The following is an 18,349-nucleotide window of genomic DNA, read 5'->3' as shown; positions in this document are numbered from 1 at the left end:
TCCAATGTAATAAATCACTTGACTACAAAAACTTTTCCTTATTTATCTCTATCCCCAGAGGCAAGCTTAACTGTTTGTGGAATGAATATATGAAGTCCTAGAGAATCTACCTCTACTGTTTTTCAACTGTCCACTTCCTTCCGACTGCCAGGACTGAGTTCAGGCTCTGATGAACTCTTACCTATAGTCTGTAAGAGCCTCCAAAGTGGTAACCCTTTCCCAAAACTCTCTGCCTTCCAACAAACTATTGTAATGGTTCAGGTTATCTTCTAAAATGTTGGTGAGACCATGAAAAAGTCCTCTATATCCATCAAGGATTTTCCCCTGACCATTCATCCACACACCAAATATTTGCTGAGTTTCTACTCACTCAATTAACCAATGTTTAAAAACCTACTCTGTAGCCTCTGGAGAAAATTAAACTGAATATAATATTTTTTCTATTTATGGAATTCACATTCTAGCCTTATAATATAGGCTAAGTGTCTAAAGAGTGAAATTCAAAAACTTTGATCTGGTATTAACCATTCATGATGGCAATCTGAGATATATCTGCCTCTCCTTTGTCATCTTAATTCTGTACCTACTGTGATACAGCCATGCTAGATTACCCATCATCAGAACACATCATGTATTTTCATACTTTGGTAGTTTTGAACTTTGTAATTCTGTACAATGAATTGTTTTAATGTCTATCAAAACCTCGCTAAGGATAAGTATAATCTCAGAAAAACATACCACAATCTCTTAATCCTAATTAAATGCTGATTCTTCTGCAAAAATTCTTATGGCACTTTGTTCATATTTCCATCACTATAATTTCACTGTATTTTGTGTTATAATTAATTGTTTAACAGATTGTTACAGAGGGCAGTAAATATGTTTTATTCACCTTTAATGCATTTTATGGTGCCACAAACATGGTTAATAATGAAGATACTTTTGCTGAATGCTGCTGCTGCTGCTAAGTCGCTTCAGTCGTGTCTGACTCTGTGCGACCCCATAGACGGCAGCCCACCAGGCTCCTCTGTCCTTGGGATTCTCCAGGCAAGAACACTGGAGTGGGTTGCCATTTCCTTCTCCAATGCATGCATGCATGCTAAGTCGCTTCAGTCGTGTCTGACTCTGTGCGACCCCATAGACAGCAGCCCACCAGGCTCCTCTGTCCATGGGATTCTCCAGGCAAGAATACTGGAGTGGCTTGCCATTTCCTTCTCCCTTGCTGAATGAGTGAAGGGTAGATGAATAAGTAAATGATGAATAGAGAAGGAGCAAGAAATTTATTGGTCTCTAGTTGGGAGATGAGGATTCCATTGTGGGCTTATCAAACAAGCTGGATAACTTTAGGAAAGTCATCAAAGCTCATGAGCTTCAGTAATTGGTTGTAAAAGGGACTGATTGAAAGGACTGATGCTGAAGCTGAAACTCCATTACTTAGGCCACCTGATGCAAAGAGCCACCTCACTGGAAAAGACCCTGATGCTGGGAAAGACTGAGGGCAGGAGGAGAAGGGACAACAGAAGATGAGATGGTTGGGTGGCATCACCGACTCCATGGACACGAGTTGAGCAAGCTTTGGGAGAGAGTGGAAGGACAGGGAAGCCTGGTGTGCTGCAGTCCATGGAGTCACAAAGAGTCAAACCAGACTTAGTAACTGAACAACAAAAAAAGCGACTAAGACTGTCTCCAAAATATCATCAAACTGCAGAATTCTACATTTAACAATTATGTCTAGGGCAAATATAGAAAAATTTGTGAGATCTGAGGAAAACTGAATATATGAGGATTGTACCATGAGAATGGTAACATTCTTTACCAACTTAAAGGTCTTTTAAGGACTTCCCTAAGCTCAGATGGTAAAAAAAAAAAAAAAAAAAAAATCTGCCTGCAATGCAGAAGACCCAGATTCAATCCCTGGGTCAGGAAGATCCTCTGGGGAACGGAATGGCAATCCACTCCAGTATTCTTGCCTGGAGAATCCCATGGACAGAGGAGACTGGCAGGCTATAATTTATGGGGTCGAAAAGAGTCGGATACAACTAAGCAAGTAACACTACTACTACTACTACTAAAGGTCTTTTGCTTTCTAAAAACAAAAACTTGAAAACCAGATTAGATACACGCTGAAGGCCAATAGTCTTAATGACACTATAGCCACCAGCTTTAGTTCAAGGGAACACTTGCTGCTGCTGCTGCTGCTAAGTCGCTTCAGTCGTGTCTGACTCTGTGTGACCCCAGAGACGGCAGCCTACCAGGCTCCCCTGTCCCTGGGGTTCTCCACGCAAGAACACTGGAGTAGGTTGCCATTTCCTTCTCCAATGCATGAAAGTGAAAAGTGAAAGTGAAGTCACTCAGTTGTGTCTGACTGTTAGTGACCCCATGGATTGCAGCCCACCAGGCTCCTCTGTCCGTGGGAACACTTAGGAGGGCCCAAAGACGATTTTTCTTCTTTAATCTCTCCCTCTGTTTATATCTTTGGTTAAGTCTCTTTTTTCTCTTGTGAACACCCATCTTTTTCTATCTTCCCTAAATGCAGCTTTGTTTTATTTCCTTTACTGACTATAAACTTTTAACAAATAATTTTAAAAGTTCATCTTCATCTAATCATGTTAACATGTGAAAGAAAAACTAAGCAAGAAAAATAAGTTCATAAATAGAGGCATATTTTGATACCTTACAGAAATGGAAATATGTATTACATCCTTCTAAAAACTAAATATCATACAGTATACTAATGCATATATACGACATTTGGGAAGATGGTAACGATAACCCTATATGCAAGACAGCAAAACAGACAGAGATGTATAGAAGTCTTTTGGACTCTGTTGGAGAAGACGAGGGTGGGATGATTTGAGAAAATAGCATTGAAACGTGTATATTATCATATGTGAAACAGATCGCCAGTCTAGGTTCAATGCATGAGACAGGGTGCTCAATGCTGGTGAGCACCAGGTTGGTGCACTGGGATAACCCAGAGGGATGGGATAGGGAGGGAGGTGGGAGGGGGGCTCAGGATGGGGAACACATGTACACCCTTGGCTGATTCATGTCAATGTATGGCAAAAACCACCACAATATTGTAAAGTAATTAGCCTCCAATTAAAATAAATATAAAAAATAAAAAATAAATATCAAAGCAGCCTGCTATTATACAAAACCCCTATATTCTCATTAAACAACACTTTTTACTTCCATTGTTCAGTACTACAGAAACATTTGAGCAAGCAAGTTAAGGTAGAAAACAATGAAGATGTTACTATCATTATCTTTGTCTTCTACAGATAATAATTAAAGATGTCCTAAGTGTTCAGTTCAGTTCAGTCGCTCAGTCGTGTCCAACTCTTTGCGACCCCATGAATCGCAGCACGCCAGGCCTCCTTGTGTATCACCATCTCCCGGAGTTCACTCAGACTCACATCCATCGAGTCAGTGATGCCATCCAGCCATCTCATCCTCTGTCGTCCCCTTCTCCTCCTGCCCCCAATCCCTCCCAGCATCAGAGTCTTTTCCAATGAGTCAACTCTTCACAGGAGGTGACCAAAATACTGGAGTTTCAGCTTTAGCATCATTCCTTCCAAAGAACACCCAGGACTGATCTCCTTCAGAGTGGACTGACTGGATCTCCTTGCAGTCCAAGGGACTCTCAACAGTCTTCTCCAACACCACAGTTCCAAAGCATCAGTTATTTGGCAATCAGCCTTCTTCACAATCCAATTCTCACATCCATACATGACCACTGGAAAAATCATAGCTTTGACTAGATGGACCTTTGTTGGCAAAGTAATGTCTCTGCTTTTGAATATGCTATCTAGGTTGGTAATAACTTTCCTTCCAAGGAGTTAGCGTCTTTTAATTTCATGGCTGCAATCACCATCTGCAGTGATTTTGGAGCCCCCCAAAATAAAGTCTTGACACTGTAGGAATACCTTAATCAGGACAGAGCACTTTTCATTATGAAGCATCTGTTCAGTTCAGTTCAGTCGCTCAGTCATGTCCGACTCTTTGTGACCCCATGAATCACAGCACGCCAGGCCTCCCTGTCCATCACCATCTCCCGGAGTTCACTCAAACTCACATTCACCGAGTCGGTGATGCCTTTCAGCCATCTCATCCTCTGTTGCCCCCTTCTCCTCCTGATCCCAATCCCTCCCAGCATCAGAGTCTTTTCCAATGAGTCAACTCTTCACATGAGGTGACCAAAGTACTGGAGTTTCAGCTTTAGCATCAGTCCTTCCAAAGAACACCCAGGACTGATCTCCTTTAGAATGGACTGGTTGGATCTCCTTGCAGTCCAAGGGACTCTCAAGAGTCTTCTCCAACACCATAGTTCAAAAGCATCAATTCTTTGGCACTCAGCCTTCTTCACAGTCCAACTCTCACATCCATACATGACCACAGGAAAAACCATAGCCTTGACCAGACGGACCTTTGTTGGCAAAGTAATGTCTCTGCTTTTGAATATGCTATCTAGGTTGGTCAAAACTTTCCTTCCAAGGAGTAAGTATCTTTTAATTTCATGGCTGCAATCACCATCTGCAGTGATTTTGGAGCCCTCTAAAATAAAGTCTGCCACTGTTTCCACTGTTTCCCCATCTATTTCCCATGAAGTGATGGGACCAGATGCCATGATCTTAGAGTGAATGAATTAGGCAACTGCCAAATAGCAAAAAGGAATTCTATTTAAGATGACTCATGATTAATTACATTTTACCACATTTCCCCCAAGTTCTGAAATCTATAGCTGTTGTGTTAACAGCTAGGTTATAAGATATCTGAGGCAAGGGCCACAATTCATACTGTGTACTATCTTCAGCATCCAGCATACTATCTTCTACAAGTGAGATGCTCAATATATGCTGTTAATGATCGGAATTTAAGCAATTATAGTCATATACTTATATATGATATAAAAGTATAAGATATATATATTATATGATATTAAATATATACCACATACATATGAATACATATGCATACATATTACATATATATGTGTACATATGATAAATATATATCATATACATATGATATTACATTATATCATATGATACATGATATGGCTAATATATGATATTAAAGTATAAGATTCATTTATGAATCAGCAATTAATATATAAGACAAGAGGCTCTCAATAACTCAGTGTTGAAATTACAAATGGCCCACAAAGTCATACAGACATGAATTTGGGTCTTGTGTGTCTCCAGGAAAGTTACTAACACTCTGAGTCTCTATTTTCATTTTCAAAAGTGAGGTTAAATAATACTACCTTCACTGGGCTGTAAAATACTAAAGCACCAGTGAGTTAATGTATTCAAGGCGCAACACAGTATAGTATTTAGTACACAGCCAGTGCTCACTAATTATAGTATATTTTATACTATAAAGGGACAGTACCACATTTGGGCATCAGCTTAAACCTAAGAAAATCTTTATTTCATCAGTATTAAATAGAGGTTCACTTCTGCTTAATCAAGATTAACCTGGGCTTAAGATTCCAGAAAAGTGTACATAGACTGCTCTGTTGAAAAAGGACAAAGTCAGATTCTGACACACAAAAGTAGGAGGCATAAGAAGCAATGAATTCATTAACACTCTAGGGCACATACCACCTAAAACATTTCTTTGATCTCAAAGCCTGTCATTTTCTTGGCCAGTTTTTCAAAATCCTTCCCTTTGCCTCTCACCACTTCAGCGTTTCAATGGTCAAGTTTCATCCACCTGGCCTTCATCCAAGAGTGTACTTCTAACCGGCATCAGGATGCTTGGAACACCATCTCTAAGCTGGCCTCAGAGTTCTGCAAGTCTGCTATGAATGGTTATTTTAAGATCCTAGTCTACCTTTATCTAACTGAAGAAAGCCTAAATTTTTAACTGCCTACTCCATTCAACAGAAATAACTTTATAAAGTAATGATTCAATGGGCCTTTGACATAGCCCAGAGTGGTAAACATCATCAACAAAAATAAATCTTGAACTGGATAAGATATAAATAGTAAATATGACTCAGAAAATACCCCAAATTATTAACATGCTTTGCACTTAGTAAATATTTTCCCTTAATTTTCTCATTGTCTCTATTAATATTTAGCATTTATAGTTGTACCATAATACTAACATCAGATTCACTTTAACACCACTTCAGTTGAAAGCAAATTTTTACACTCTTTTATTGGGGATTACCCAGTACAGTTTATTTAATTCATTTGCTGAAATAATCATTTCCTTTGTTTATTCTCATTCCACGTGTAGCCTATAGGTCAGTAAGTGTAAGCACTAGGACAGTGGTCAAATTGTTTTCTACTATTTCTGCTATCTTTCTGAACTGGAATTTCAGAATATGATTTTGTTACTTTATTTTAGTAGTTAAAGTTTCCAAAACATCAGAACATAACTATATTTAAATACACATCTAGAAATCATATTTTAAACAACCAGTTTTTCAGTTAATGTCCAACGTTACACATGAAATTAATTTGGATTATGAGATATTTTTAATTTATTTAATTTAGATAACAAAGAATATTGCTATTTATCAACCTGACAAGATTGAAAACGATATATTTTTGTTATTTCTTCCAAGAATCTTTGCTGAGACGACTCTGAGTTTTTGTTTCTACCTGACTTCTGGGCTCTATGCAAACAGGAAGTGAAAGCTAAGGAAGAGCTGTAAAAGGCCTAAGCCTTGGCAGACCCTCTACATGGTCTAATCAGCAAAGACTGGGAAAATTTTTTTTGGTTTGAGAAGGAAATCTCTGTCAAACTTCTAACTGGTCACTAAGCTAACAGAACAGAGGCTTCACAGGGCACTCAATACAAAAAAAAAGATAACCTTTACAAAAGCAGTTCAGAAAAGGCATAAACAACAACAGGCCACGAGAGCAACGAGTTCTGGGAGGGGAGAAAATCTGATTTTCAGAGTTACCACATTGTAATAGTCAAGATACCTGGTTATCAACAACAACAATATTATTATGCATGCAAATAAATAAGGAAATATAATCCATTCATAGGAAAATAATAAATTAATAGAAACTACCCCTAAAGAAGCCCAGATGTTATACTTACTAGATAAAACTTTAGATTGACTGTCTCCCTACCTGACCTGACCCCTGGCCCATTTACCTCTCCTACTTCATCTTGTACCAAATATCTGTTTTGCTCACTGTCATCAGTCACAGTGACCATCTGTTGTTCTTTAGATCATTGAGTATGCTCCTGTCAGGCCTTTAAAAATGCTGTGCGTTTCCCGTGGGGTGTGCTCTCCTCCTTCTCCACGTGGCTCCTCTGCATATTCTGGGCTCTGTTCACATACTACCTCCCCAGAGGCATTTCTCCTGACTCCGTCCTCTATAACAGCTGTGCCCTCCCCACCTCCCTACCTCCTATCAATTTCTGTTCCCTTTAATTGTTCACATCATCACTCTCTGAAATTATTTTCAGTTATTTACGTTAGCTACTTGTTCCCTTATGGCAGAAAGTGAAGAGGAACTAAAGAGCCTCTTGATGAAGGTTAAAGAGGAGAGTGAAAAACCTGGCTTAAAACCCAACATTCAAAAAACTAAGATCATGGCATCTGGTCCCTCACTTCATGGCAAATAGATGGGGTAACAGTGGAAACAGTGACAGACTTTATTTTCTTAGGGCTCAAAATCACTGCAGATGGTGACTGTAGCCATGAAATTAAAAGACACTTGCTCCTTGGAAGAAAAGCTATGACCAACCTAGACAGCGTATTAAAAAGCAGAGACAATACTTTGCCAACAAAGGTCCGTCTAGTCAAAGCTATGGTTTTTCCAGTAGTCATGTATGGATGTGAGAGTTGGACCATAAAAAGAAGGCTGAACACTGAAGAATTGATGCTTTTGAACTGTGGTGTTGGAGAAGACTCTTGAGTGTCCCTTGGATAGCAAAAAGACCAAACTAGTCAATCCTAAAGGAAATCAACCCTGAGTATTCATTGGAGGGACTGATGCTGAAGCTGAAGCTTCAATACTTTGTCCACCTGATGCAAAGAGCCGACTCACTGGAAAAGATAGAAGACAGGAGGAGAAGGAGATGACAGAGGACAAGATGCTTGGATGGCATCACCACTCAATGGACATGAGTTTGAGCAAACTCTGAGAGATGGTGAAGGACAGAGATGCCTGGCATGCTGCAGTCCATGGGGTCACAAAGAGTCGGACACAACTGAGCGACTGAACAGCAACAACAGCAACACTTGTGTACTTGTTTATAGGATGTCTCCCTCACTAGAATGTGAGGTCCTTGGTAGTAGGTACTTTCTCTCTGCCGTTTACTGTGGCTCACCCACCTAGAAGAGGGAGCCAGAACAGGGCCAAATAAGTATTCATTAAATGAATAGGGACAAGTTACACACGTTGAACTAAAAATAAAAACAAGAAAAGCTTAAAATTTTCCCATGATGAGTCTTCTCCAGCTCAGAAACTTTTGCTCACTAGTTGTCTAATGAACCTACTAGGGAGAAGGCAATGGCACCCCACTCCAGTACTCTTGCCTGGAAAATCCCATGGACAGAGGAGCCTGGTGGGCTGCAGTCCATGGGGTCACTAACAGTTGGACATGACTGAGCGACTTCACTTTCACTTTTCACTTTCATGCATTGGCAAAGGAAAGGGCAACCCACTCCAGTGTTCTTGCCTTGAGAATCCCAGGGATGGGGGAGCCTGGTGGGCTGCCGTCTCTGGGGTCGCACAGAGTTGGACATGACTGAAATGACTGAGCAGCAGCAGCAGCAGAGAAAGTCTTCCCGCTGTAATGTTCAGTGCCACAGGGGCCTGTTATTTATTTCCATCCTAGGAAAGGAGACCATAGGAGGGGAAGCGAGTGAGCAAAGGTCTGCCCCCTGGAGGGTATGTCTGTGAGCTGCAGGCAAAGCTCTCTAAGTGAGGTCCCATGACCATGAAGCCCAGGCCACTTTTGGTGGTGGTGGTGGCACAGGTATCCTTGAGAGTTCAAAGTAATCCTATCTTCGGCAGAGGTTGAAAAATAGGGCAGGTAATATAAAAATGTTGCTTAGTATTGCCTTAAGAGTAAACGGACAGTGACTGACTGCTCCCTGTCTCTTTTTATCTGAAATTTCAGACTCAATCCTCAGAGCAGAGTCCTCTCTGATTCTGGTAAGGTTCTAAAATAACCTGAGAAAAGAAGTGATCCTTAAGTATTAAGTTTATGAACAGCTGTGGGTTTACTTCATTAAGCATTAAGCTATTTTTTTTTTCTGGATGAGACTGTTTCTAGAACCTATTACATACACTTACCGTTTCAATCTCAGCTCCCTGGTGGCTCAGACGGTAAAAGAGTTGGCCTGCAATGCAGGAGAGCGGGTTCGATCCCTGATGCTGACTGACCCTGATGCTGGGAAAGACCCTGATCCTGGGAAAGACTGAAGGCAGTAGGAGATGGGGATGACAGAGGAGGAGATGGTCAGATGGCATCACCAACTCAATAGGCATAAGTCTGAGCAGGCTCTGGGGGATGGTGAAGGACAGGGAAGCCTGGAGTGCTGCAGTCCATGCGGACACAAGGAGTCGGACACGACTGAGCGACTGAACAACAACTCCCTTTTCAATGGGGCTTCCCTGGTGGCTCAGATGGTAAAGGTAAAGAATCTGCCTGCATGCAGGAGTCCTGGGTTCATTCTCTGGGTCTCAAAGATCCTCTGGGGAAGGGAATGGCAATCCACTTCAGTGTTCTTGCCTGGAGAATTCCATGGACAGAGGAGCCTAACTGGCTACAGTCCACGGGGTTGCAAAGTGTAGGACACAACTGAGTGACTAACACACACACCTTTTCAATATATAAACCCCTTAATTTTCTAAAAGTTACTCAATGAATTCAGTAACATTTTTCTGAGGTAGTGGGACATGGTGATTAAGAATATTGCTTCTGGCACTTCCCTGGTGGCTCAGTGGTAAAGAATCTGCCTGCCAATGCAGGAGAACAAGGTTCAATCCCTGGGCTGGGAAGATCCCACATGCTGCAGAGCAACTCAGCCTGTGCGCCACCGTTACTGAGCCCATGTGCTCTAACTACTGAAGCGCCTAGAGTCTGTGCTCTGCAACAAGAGAAGCCATTGCCATGAGAAGCCCACACACCGCAACTTGAGAGAAGCCCCAACTTGTGGCAGCTAGGAAAGAAAAAGCCGAAAAATAAAAAAAAGCCCACACAGCAATGAAGACCCAGCATAGCCAAAAAAAAAAAAAAAAAAGGAATATTGCTTCTGAAGTCAAAGAGCTTGCATTCAAAGCCTGGCTTTGCCACTCACCAGTTGGGTAAGTTAACACTCTGTGCCTCAGCTCCTCTATCTGTAAGTAGGGACAATACTAGTAGTTGCCTGAGAAGGTTCTTGTATGGATTAAATGAATTCCTACATGTAATGTACTTAGTGCACTCCCTACTTACATAGTTCTGCATGGAAAATGTTAGCTGATACTGATGACTACTGTTACTATTGTTGCTATAATAATATTTTTTTTTCTTGGTGCCTTAAGCTCATTATAAAAGTCTCAAATTACTATATAATGTGTCACAACCTAATGATACTTTTTTAAAGAAAAGAGGGCTATTGGCTTTTACATAAAATGGTCCCAGACTGATTTGTGGGTGTGCTTTAATATGCTGTTTTATAGCTTTTCTATTTTCCTTTGTGAGGTCTCTGATTTTCACTTCTACTGTTGTTAGTCATTCTCCAATCTAAGAACTGTACAAAAAAGATCTTCACGACCCAGATAATCACAATGGTGTGATCACTCATCTAGAGCCAGACATCCTGGAATGTGAAGTCAAGTGGGCCTTAGAAAGCATCACTACGAACAAAGCCAGTGAAGGTGATGGAATTCCCATTGAGCTATTTCAAATCCTGAAAGATGACGCTGTGAAAGTGCTGCACTCAATATGCCAGCAAATTTGGAAAACTCAGCAGTGGCCTCAGGACTGGAAAAGGTCAGTTTTCATTCCAATCCCTAAGAAAGGCAATGCCAAAGAATGCTCAAACTACTGCACCATTGCACTCATCTCACATGCTAATAAAGTAATGCTCAAAATTCTCCAAGCCAGGCTTCAGCAGTACGTGAACCGTGAACTTCCAGATGTTCAAGCTGGTTTTAGAAAAGGCAGAGGAACCAGAGATCAAATTTCCAACATCCGCTGGATCATGGAAAAAGCAAGAGAGTTCCAGAAAAACATCTATTTCTGCTTTATTGACTATGCCAAAGCCTTTGACTGTGTGGATCACAATAAACTGTGGGGAATTCTGAAAGAGATGGGAATACCAGACCACCTGACCTGCCTCTTGAGAAATCTGTGGCAGGTCAGAAAGCAACAGTTAAAACTGGACATGGAACAACAGACTGGTTCAAATAGGAAAAGGAGTACGTCAAGGCTGTGTATTGTCACCCTGCTTATTTAACTTCTAAGCAGAGTACATCATGAGAAATGCTGGACTGGAAGAAACACAAGCTGGAATCAAGATTGCTGGGAGAAATATCAATCACCTCAGCTATGCAGATGACACCACCCTTATGGCAGAAAGTGAAGAGGAACTAAAAAGCCTCTTGATGAAAGTGAAAGAGGAGAGCGAAAAAGTTGGCTTAAAGCTCAACATTCAGAAAACAAAGATCATGGCATCTGGTCCCATCACTTCATGGGAAATAGATGGGGAAACAGTGGAAACAGTGTCAGACTTTATTTTTTGGGGCTCCAAATGACTGCAGCCAAGTGATTAAAATGGTGATTGCAGCCAAGAAATTAAAAGACGCTTACTCTTTTGTTATGAAAAGTTATGACCAACCTAGATAGCATATTCAAAAGCAGAGACATTACTTTGCCAACTAAGGTCCGTCTAGTCAAGGCTATGGTTTTTCCTGTGGTCATGTATGGATGTGAGACTTGGACTGTGAAGAAGGCTGAGAGCCGAAGAATTGATGCTTTTGAACTGTGGTGTTGGAGAAGACTCTTGAGAGTCCCTTGGACTGCAAGGAGATCCAACCAGTCCATTCTGAAGGAGATCAACCCTGGGATTTCTTTGGAAGGAATGATGCTAAAGCTGTAACTCCAGTACTTTGGCCACCTCATGTGAAGGGTTGACTCATTGGAAAAGACCCTGATGCTGGGAGGGATTGGGGGCAGGAGGAGAAGGGGACGACAGAGGATGAGATGGCTGGATGGCATCACTGACTCCATGGACGTGAGTCTGAGTGAACTCCGGGAGTTGGTGATGGACAGGGAGGCCTGGCGTGCTGCAATTCATGGGGTCACAAAGAGTTGGACACAACCGAGCGACTAAACTGGACTGAATCTGTATCAGCTTCTTTTCACTCTTTTTTTTTTTTTTTTAACAGGGGCATAAAAACCTGTAAACCAAGTTTGTCAGGCATGTGTGTCAAATAAAAGCCAATATACGCTAAACTAAGTTGGAAAAGCTCTTCTATGAATAGAGGAAAGGAATTTGATTCCATGGACATCTCATTTGGCTCTTCAGAGATAATTATTTTTTATTTTTCAATCCTTATATAACTATAAAATTAAGTTTCTGGGGAGACAGATGTAACAAAGCTTACACATACATGTTAAAATTAAAAAGCCTCTAATTTGGCTTTTTAAATACTCATTAAAGTCCCACTACAATGAGATCCTGGAGGAACAAAAATGAATGCTACAGTCCTGAACCTCACAAGGCCTGCAATGTAGAGGGGGTTATAAAGCATAAACAACCAATGCCTAGAAAATATAATATGAGATAGCAAAGATTTTCACAGTGGGTACTATGAGAGTCTAGAAGGGCCCTTAACCTCACCTGGGGATCCAGGGAAAGGTTCCTGAAGATGATCATGCCTGAGCTGAACCTGGAGGGCAGCCAGGTGAAGAAAGGCTGAGTGGGCTATTGCAATCACAGGACCAGGAGAGATAATGAGGCAGGAAGCAGCATACTGCTTCTGTGAGAGTATGCCCGTGTAAAGAATTACTAATTTGATATTTTGTGATTTTTTAAAAAGTAAAATAGGAAATTGTGAGAAATGAAGCTAGGAGTTAGACTGAAAAGGAGCCAGAGTCAAGAGGGACCTTCTTATGCTTGCTGAGAGGCTTGGATATTGCTTACAAAGAAATGTGGAGCCATTAGGAAAACTTTAGGGAGAAAAATGACAAATTTCAGATTTTCCTTTTAGATATACAACTCAGACAGCACTGTGAAAAACAGAACAAGGCTAGAAAAGCCTGGAGGAAGGGAAACCAGTTAGGTGTCTCAGTTCAGTTCAGTCGCTCAGTCGTGTCCGACTCTTTGCAACCCCATGAACCACAGCACACTAGGCCTCCCTGTCCATCACCGACTCCTGGAGTCCACCCAAACCCATGTCTATTGAGTCAGTGACGCCATCCAACCATCTCATCCTCTGTCGTTCCCTTCTCCTCCTGCCCTCAATCTTTCCCAGCATCAGGGTCTTCTCCAATGACTCAGCTCTTCTAATCAGGTGGCCAAAGTATTGGAGTTTCAGATTCAACATCAGTCCTTCCAATGAACACCCAGGGCTGATCTCCCTTAGGATGGACTGGTTGGATCTCCTTGTAGTCCAAGGGACTCTCAAGAGTCTTCTCCAATACCACAGTTCAAAAGCATCAATTCTTTGGCGCTCAGCTTTTCTTTATAGTCCAACTCTCACATCCATACATGACCACTGGAAAAACCATAGCCTTGACTAGACAGACCTTTGTTGACAAAGTAATGTCTCTGCTTTTTAATATGCTGTCTAGGTTGGTCATAACTTTCCTTCCAAGGAGTAAGCGTCTTTTAATTTCATGGCTGCAGTCACCATCTGCAGTGATTTGGGAGCCCAGAAAAATAAAGTCAGCCACTGTTTCCACTGTTTCCCCATCTATTTGCCATGAAGTGATGGGACCAGATGCCATGATCTTAGTTTTCTGAATGTTGAGCTTTAAGCCAACTTTTTCACTTTCCTCTTTCACTTTCATCAAGAGGCTCTTTAGTTCTTCTTCACTTTCTGCCATAACGGTGGTGTCATCTGCATATCTGAGGTTCTTGATATTTCTCCCAGCAATCTTGATTCTAGCTTGTGCTTCCTCCAGCCCAGCATTTCTCATGATGTACTCTGCATCTGCTGCTGCTGCTGCTGCTAAGTCACTTCAGTCGTGTCCAACCATGTGTGACCTCATAGACGGCAGCCCACCAGGCTCCCCCATCTCTGAGATTCTCAAGGCAAGAACACTGGAGTAGGTTGCCATTTCCTTCTCCAATGCATGAAAGTGAAAAGTGAAAGTGAAGTCGCTCAGTTGTGTCCAACTCTTAGTGACCCCATGGACTGTAGCTCATCAGGCTCCTCCATCCATGGGATTTTCCAGGCAAGAGTACTGGAGAGGGGTGCCATTGCCTTCTCCGACTCTGCATCTACTGGTGTCTAAAGGCTGAATGAGGGCAAGGTAGTAGTTATGATGATGCCACGAGGGTCCCAAATGGGTTTTGAAGATAAAATTGGAATATCCTCATGATTTTTTGGAGGAAGAGGATTCAAGACTGAAAAGAATCATGATGACTACCAGATGTTAGGCCTTGAATGACTGGCAAGCACACTTAACTGAGAGAGAAATAGTTCAGTATTTGGGTTTTTGTTGTTGTTCTTTTTTTTTAAAATTTAATTTTGTTTTTCTTTTATAAATATGAAAATTAATTTACTTCAGCTTAAGACATGTTAAGTTTGAGTTAAATAATGTAGAAGTCAGAACTGAATTGACAAATACAAGAGCAATTAACAAAAAGAAGCAAGAGAGCAGATAAGAAGTCCTAGGAAAATGTGTGAAAAGAAGAGCTGCACAGGGGAAAAAAAAAGAAGAGCAGCAGAACGAGGGTGAGGTGGGCCACTGGAACTCCAGTGCTCAAGGAGGGGCAGAGGAAGGTGGCCTGGGACAGAAATGGGACCGCACACTGAGAGGTACTAGGAGACAGCCTTGTGCTTTCTCGGCACTGTCTGTGAGTTTCATGTCGGTTGGTCAATAAAGAAGCCAAGCACAGCTTGTAACTCACATTTGTTGAGCACAAACTACACATCCAGCACTGTGCTGTTTCATACAGTGTATCTCCTTTAATCTGTTACCCTGGCGAAATGCATAACTTACCCAAGGTCATAGGGTGAGCTGAAAGAACTGGGATCTGAACCCAGGTCTAGAGGATTACAAAGCCCATGTTCTTAACTCTGCTGGAGTAAAAGAACTTCTTCAGGATGCCACTTTATATTATCATAATAAGGACTGCTATATAGTGCTTTTCCAAGGAGCATATCTTTAAAACTAAGAATTTCAAAAGGAGTCATTATACATTTGATCACTTTAATCAAAATACACATTTTTGGAGTTACATTTCTTGAAATATTTTTTATTTCATAAATACTACACTTGTCAAGAGGCTTCCCTCCTAGCTCCGTCAGTAAAGAATCTGCCTGCAATGCAGGAAACCTGGGTTTGATTCCTGGGTGGGGAAGATCCTCTGGAGAAGGAAATGGCAACCCACTCCAGTATTCTAACCTGGAGAATCCCATAGACAGAGGAGCCTGGCAGGCTACAGTCCACGGGATCTCAAGAGTCACACACGACGACCACCACCACCACTGCGACTAAACCACCACCGCCACCACCACACTTGTCAAACCATGAGAACAACAAAGTGCAACACACAGCAATCCACTCATTAGGGCCCTGCTCCAATAAAGCCCCAGGAAGGTACTGGACAGATGCATTAGTGTCCTTCAGAGGAAAGCTAAATGCCCTGCACTTAGACACCTGAGTCTTCTTAGCTTCCTCACAAATACTACTACTGGTCTCAACGGAAACCAGAAAGGACAGGCACAGTTCAGCACAAACCTACCACAAACATGGAAAAATTCATTAGAATAGTTATTTTACAGAAAGTTTATTTTAGATGATAAATTATTGTTCATTTAAAGATAGAGAATAATAAAGTCACATTCCTATTATAAAAAGTTGTAATTTTCCTATTTCCCACTAGAGGAAGCAATAACATTACTCCTACCATTTGGTGGATAAAAGACAGCATATTCTTCTAGTCCTAGTTTTCCTGTAAGAGAAAAAATACATAGAGTTCCAATATTGTTAAATAAAATAGAAAAAACTTTAAAAATTAACTAATTTTGTGAATATACTAATAATTAATAGAATTTTAAAAACTACTATAGTACAATCTCCTTTCATTTCATGATAAGAAATTAATTTGAAAATATGCCAGCCAATCTTTTGGTATCAGCAAATCCTTTCATCAATGAAGGTTAATAATGAAAACTTAAGTTCAAGGTAAGTGATGCAAATAATTTAAAAAACAAACGTTTTCAAGCTCCTTAAGCACGTAAGAAGAGCAGCATCTATGTGTAAGCACAGAATTGTTGTATTAATTATAAGTAATTCTATTTTTGCATTAAAGTAAGTCTAAGCTTTGTAATACCTCATTAGTTTATCATTTTTATGGAATGGGCAGAAGAGTTTAAATTAAATATCTATCACTGGACAGTGGTCATATTTTCTGAGTCCTTAAACAATTAATATGGTCTAAAGTGTGAAAGTTGCTTAGTCATGTCCAACTCTTTGTGACTCTATGGACCATAGCCCACCAGGTTCCTCTGTCCATGGGATTCTCTAGGCAACAATACTGGAGTGGGTTGGTATTCCCCTCTCCAGGGGATCTTCCTGACCCAGAGATCAAATCTGGGTCTCCTGCACTGCAGGCAGATTCTTTACTGTCTGAGTCACAGAATAAATATTTGAAATCAAGATTGTCTCAGAAAATTAAAGTATATTCACCATAACTAAATGTTTAAAGGAGTTAAAAAATTTTTTTCTTCAAAACATTTAAAGGTCTGAGGTTTTTCCCACCTTCCACTGAAGTGTGAAAAAGTAGGTAATGTTTATCTCGACAGTTTTTCCAACACTGTTGCGTCTACAGAAAAGACATATGCATTTTTGCATTTGACTTTAAGGCAAGATTTTAATTAAAACAACTTTGTATTTCTTGTTGGGAATGGTGGCAGAGAAAAAAATAGAGAACTGGATGAGCAGTTTAGGTTAAGGTGGAGACAAGGATTGATCTTGTGAGTAAGAAGAAAATGAAATGATAGATAGATGGTAGGTTGATAGGTTTCTAGAGGGAGGGATGATAGAGAATACCTGCTGAGTACTCAATACTGGGCTAGGTGCCAAGAGGCAAACAGAGTAGATGTAAAATATGGTTCTTGAACCACAGGGCATATACTCCAGACTAAAACAGGGAACATTAAGATATGTTTGCTGAATTTTCTGGCACAGGCTTTAGTGTTTTAGAGGTTTAGAGGAGAGGGAAATTGATGAGAGATTAGTGAACTTGGTGAGTAAGAGACAATAGAGAATGTATAATTGGTCTCTGCCCCTGGTTGCTGGCACAGAGCTCCCGAAATCCTTGATATTTCCTAGGTTTGATAAGAGCACTGGGAGCATCTCTTATGCTAGTATTTGTCTTTGATGCTGTCCCTGATACAAGGCTTCTGAAACCCTTGTCAATTCCTAAATGAAACTAGCATTAAGAGTATCTTTTGTTCTATTGGGGTGACCTGAGTGGGCTCCTGAATGGAGGCTTGTCACCAGAAAGACCAAGCCATGGTTAGAAGCTTGGAATTTTCAGCCTCACCCCCCATACTCTAGAAGGACTGGAAATGGTATTTAATAATTGATTCTGCCTGTGTGGGCTTCCCTGGTAGCTCAGATGGTAAAGAATCCAGCTGCAATGTGGAAGACCTGGGTTTGATCCTTGGGTTGGGAAGATCTCCTAAAGAAGGGAATGGATACCCACTCCAGTATTCTTGCCTGGAAAATTTCATGGACAGAGGAGCCTGGCAGGCTACAGTCCACTGGGTCACAAAGAATCAGACACGACTAAGTGACTTTCAAAAAATGTGAGGAAGACTCAAACCCCAACAGTAGGGGGTTCGAAGAGCTTTCAGGTGGGCAAACAGGTCAACAATGGGATGATAACACACCCCAATTCCACAGGGACAGAAACTCCTGACCCTCCCAGAGCTAGCTCTATGTATCTCTTCATCTGGTTGTTCATTTGTATTCTTTATCATATCCTTTAACAAGCTGGTAAATACAAGTACATGTTTCCCTGAGCTCTGTGGGCCACCCTAGAAAATTAATCAAACCCAAAGTGGGGTTTGTTGGAACCTCCAACCTATAGCCAGTTGGTCAGAAGCACAGGCAAACAACCTATGCTTTTGACTGGTGTCTGAACAGTGTGTGTGTGTGTGTGTGTGCGCTTTTGACTGGTGTCTGAACAGTG

At 41.1% G+C, this 18,349-nt stretch overlaps 1 protein-coding gene across 1 annotated transcript in view; it reads right to left on the bottom strand.

The window, feature by feature from the left end:
- TBC1D19 (TBC1 domain family member 19) overlaps positions 1–18,349 on the bottom strand; it is a 160,048-nt gene that overhangs the window by 29,680 nt on the left and 112,019 nt on the right. The window contains exon 15 of the mRNA XM_040237983.1: positions 16,058–16,102. Within this exon, the coding sequence (XP_040093917.1) occupies positions 16,058–16,102 (45 nt within the window). The remainder of the gene's footprint in view (positions 1–16,057; positions 16,103–18,349) is intronic.

The sequence above is a fragment of the Oryx dammah genome, unplaced genomic scaffold (genome assembly GCF_014754425.2).
Source record: "Oryx dammah isolate SB20612 unplaced genomic scaffold, SCBI_Odam_1.1 HiC_scaffold_3, whole genome shotgun sequence".
NCBI lineage: Eukaryota > Metazoa > Chordata > Mammalia > Artiodactyla > Bovidae > Oryx > Oryx dammah.
This window is presented reverse-complemented; position numbering and strand designations above follow the sequence as displayed.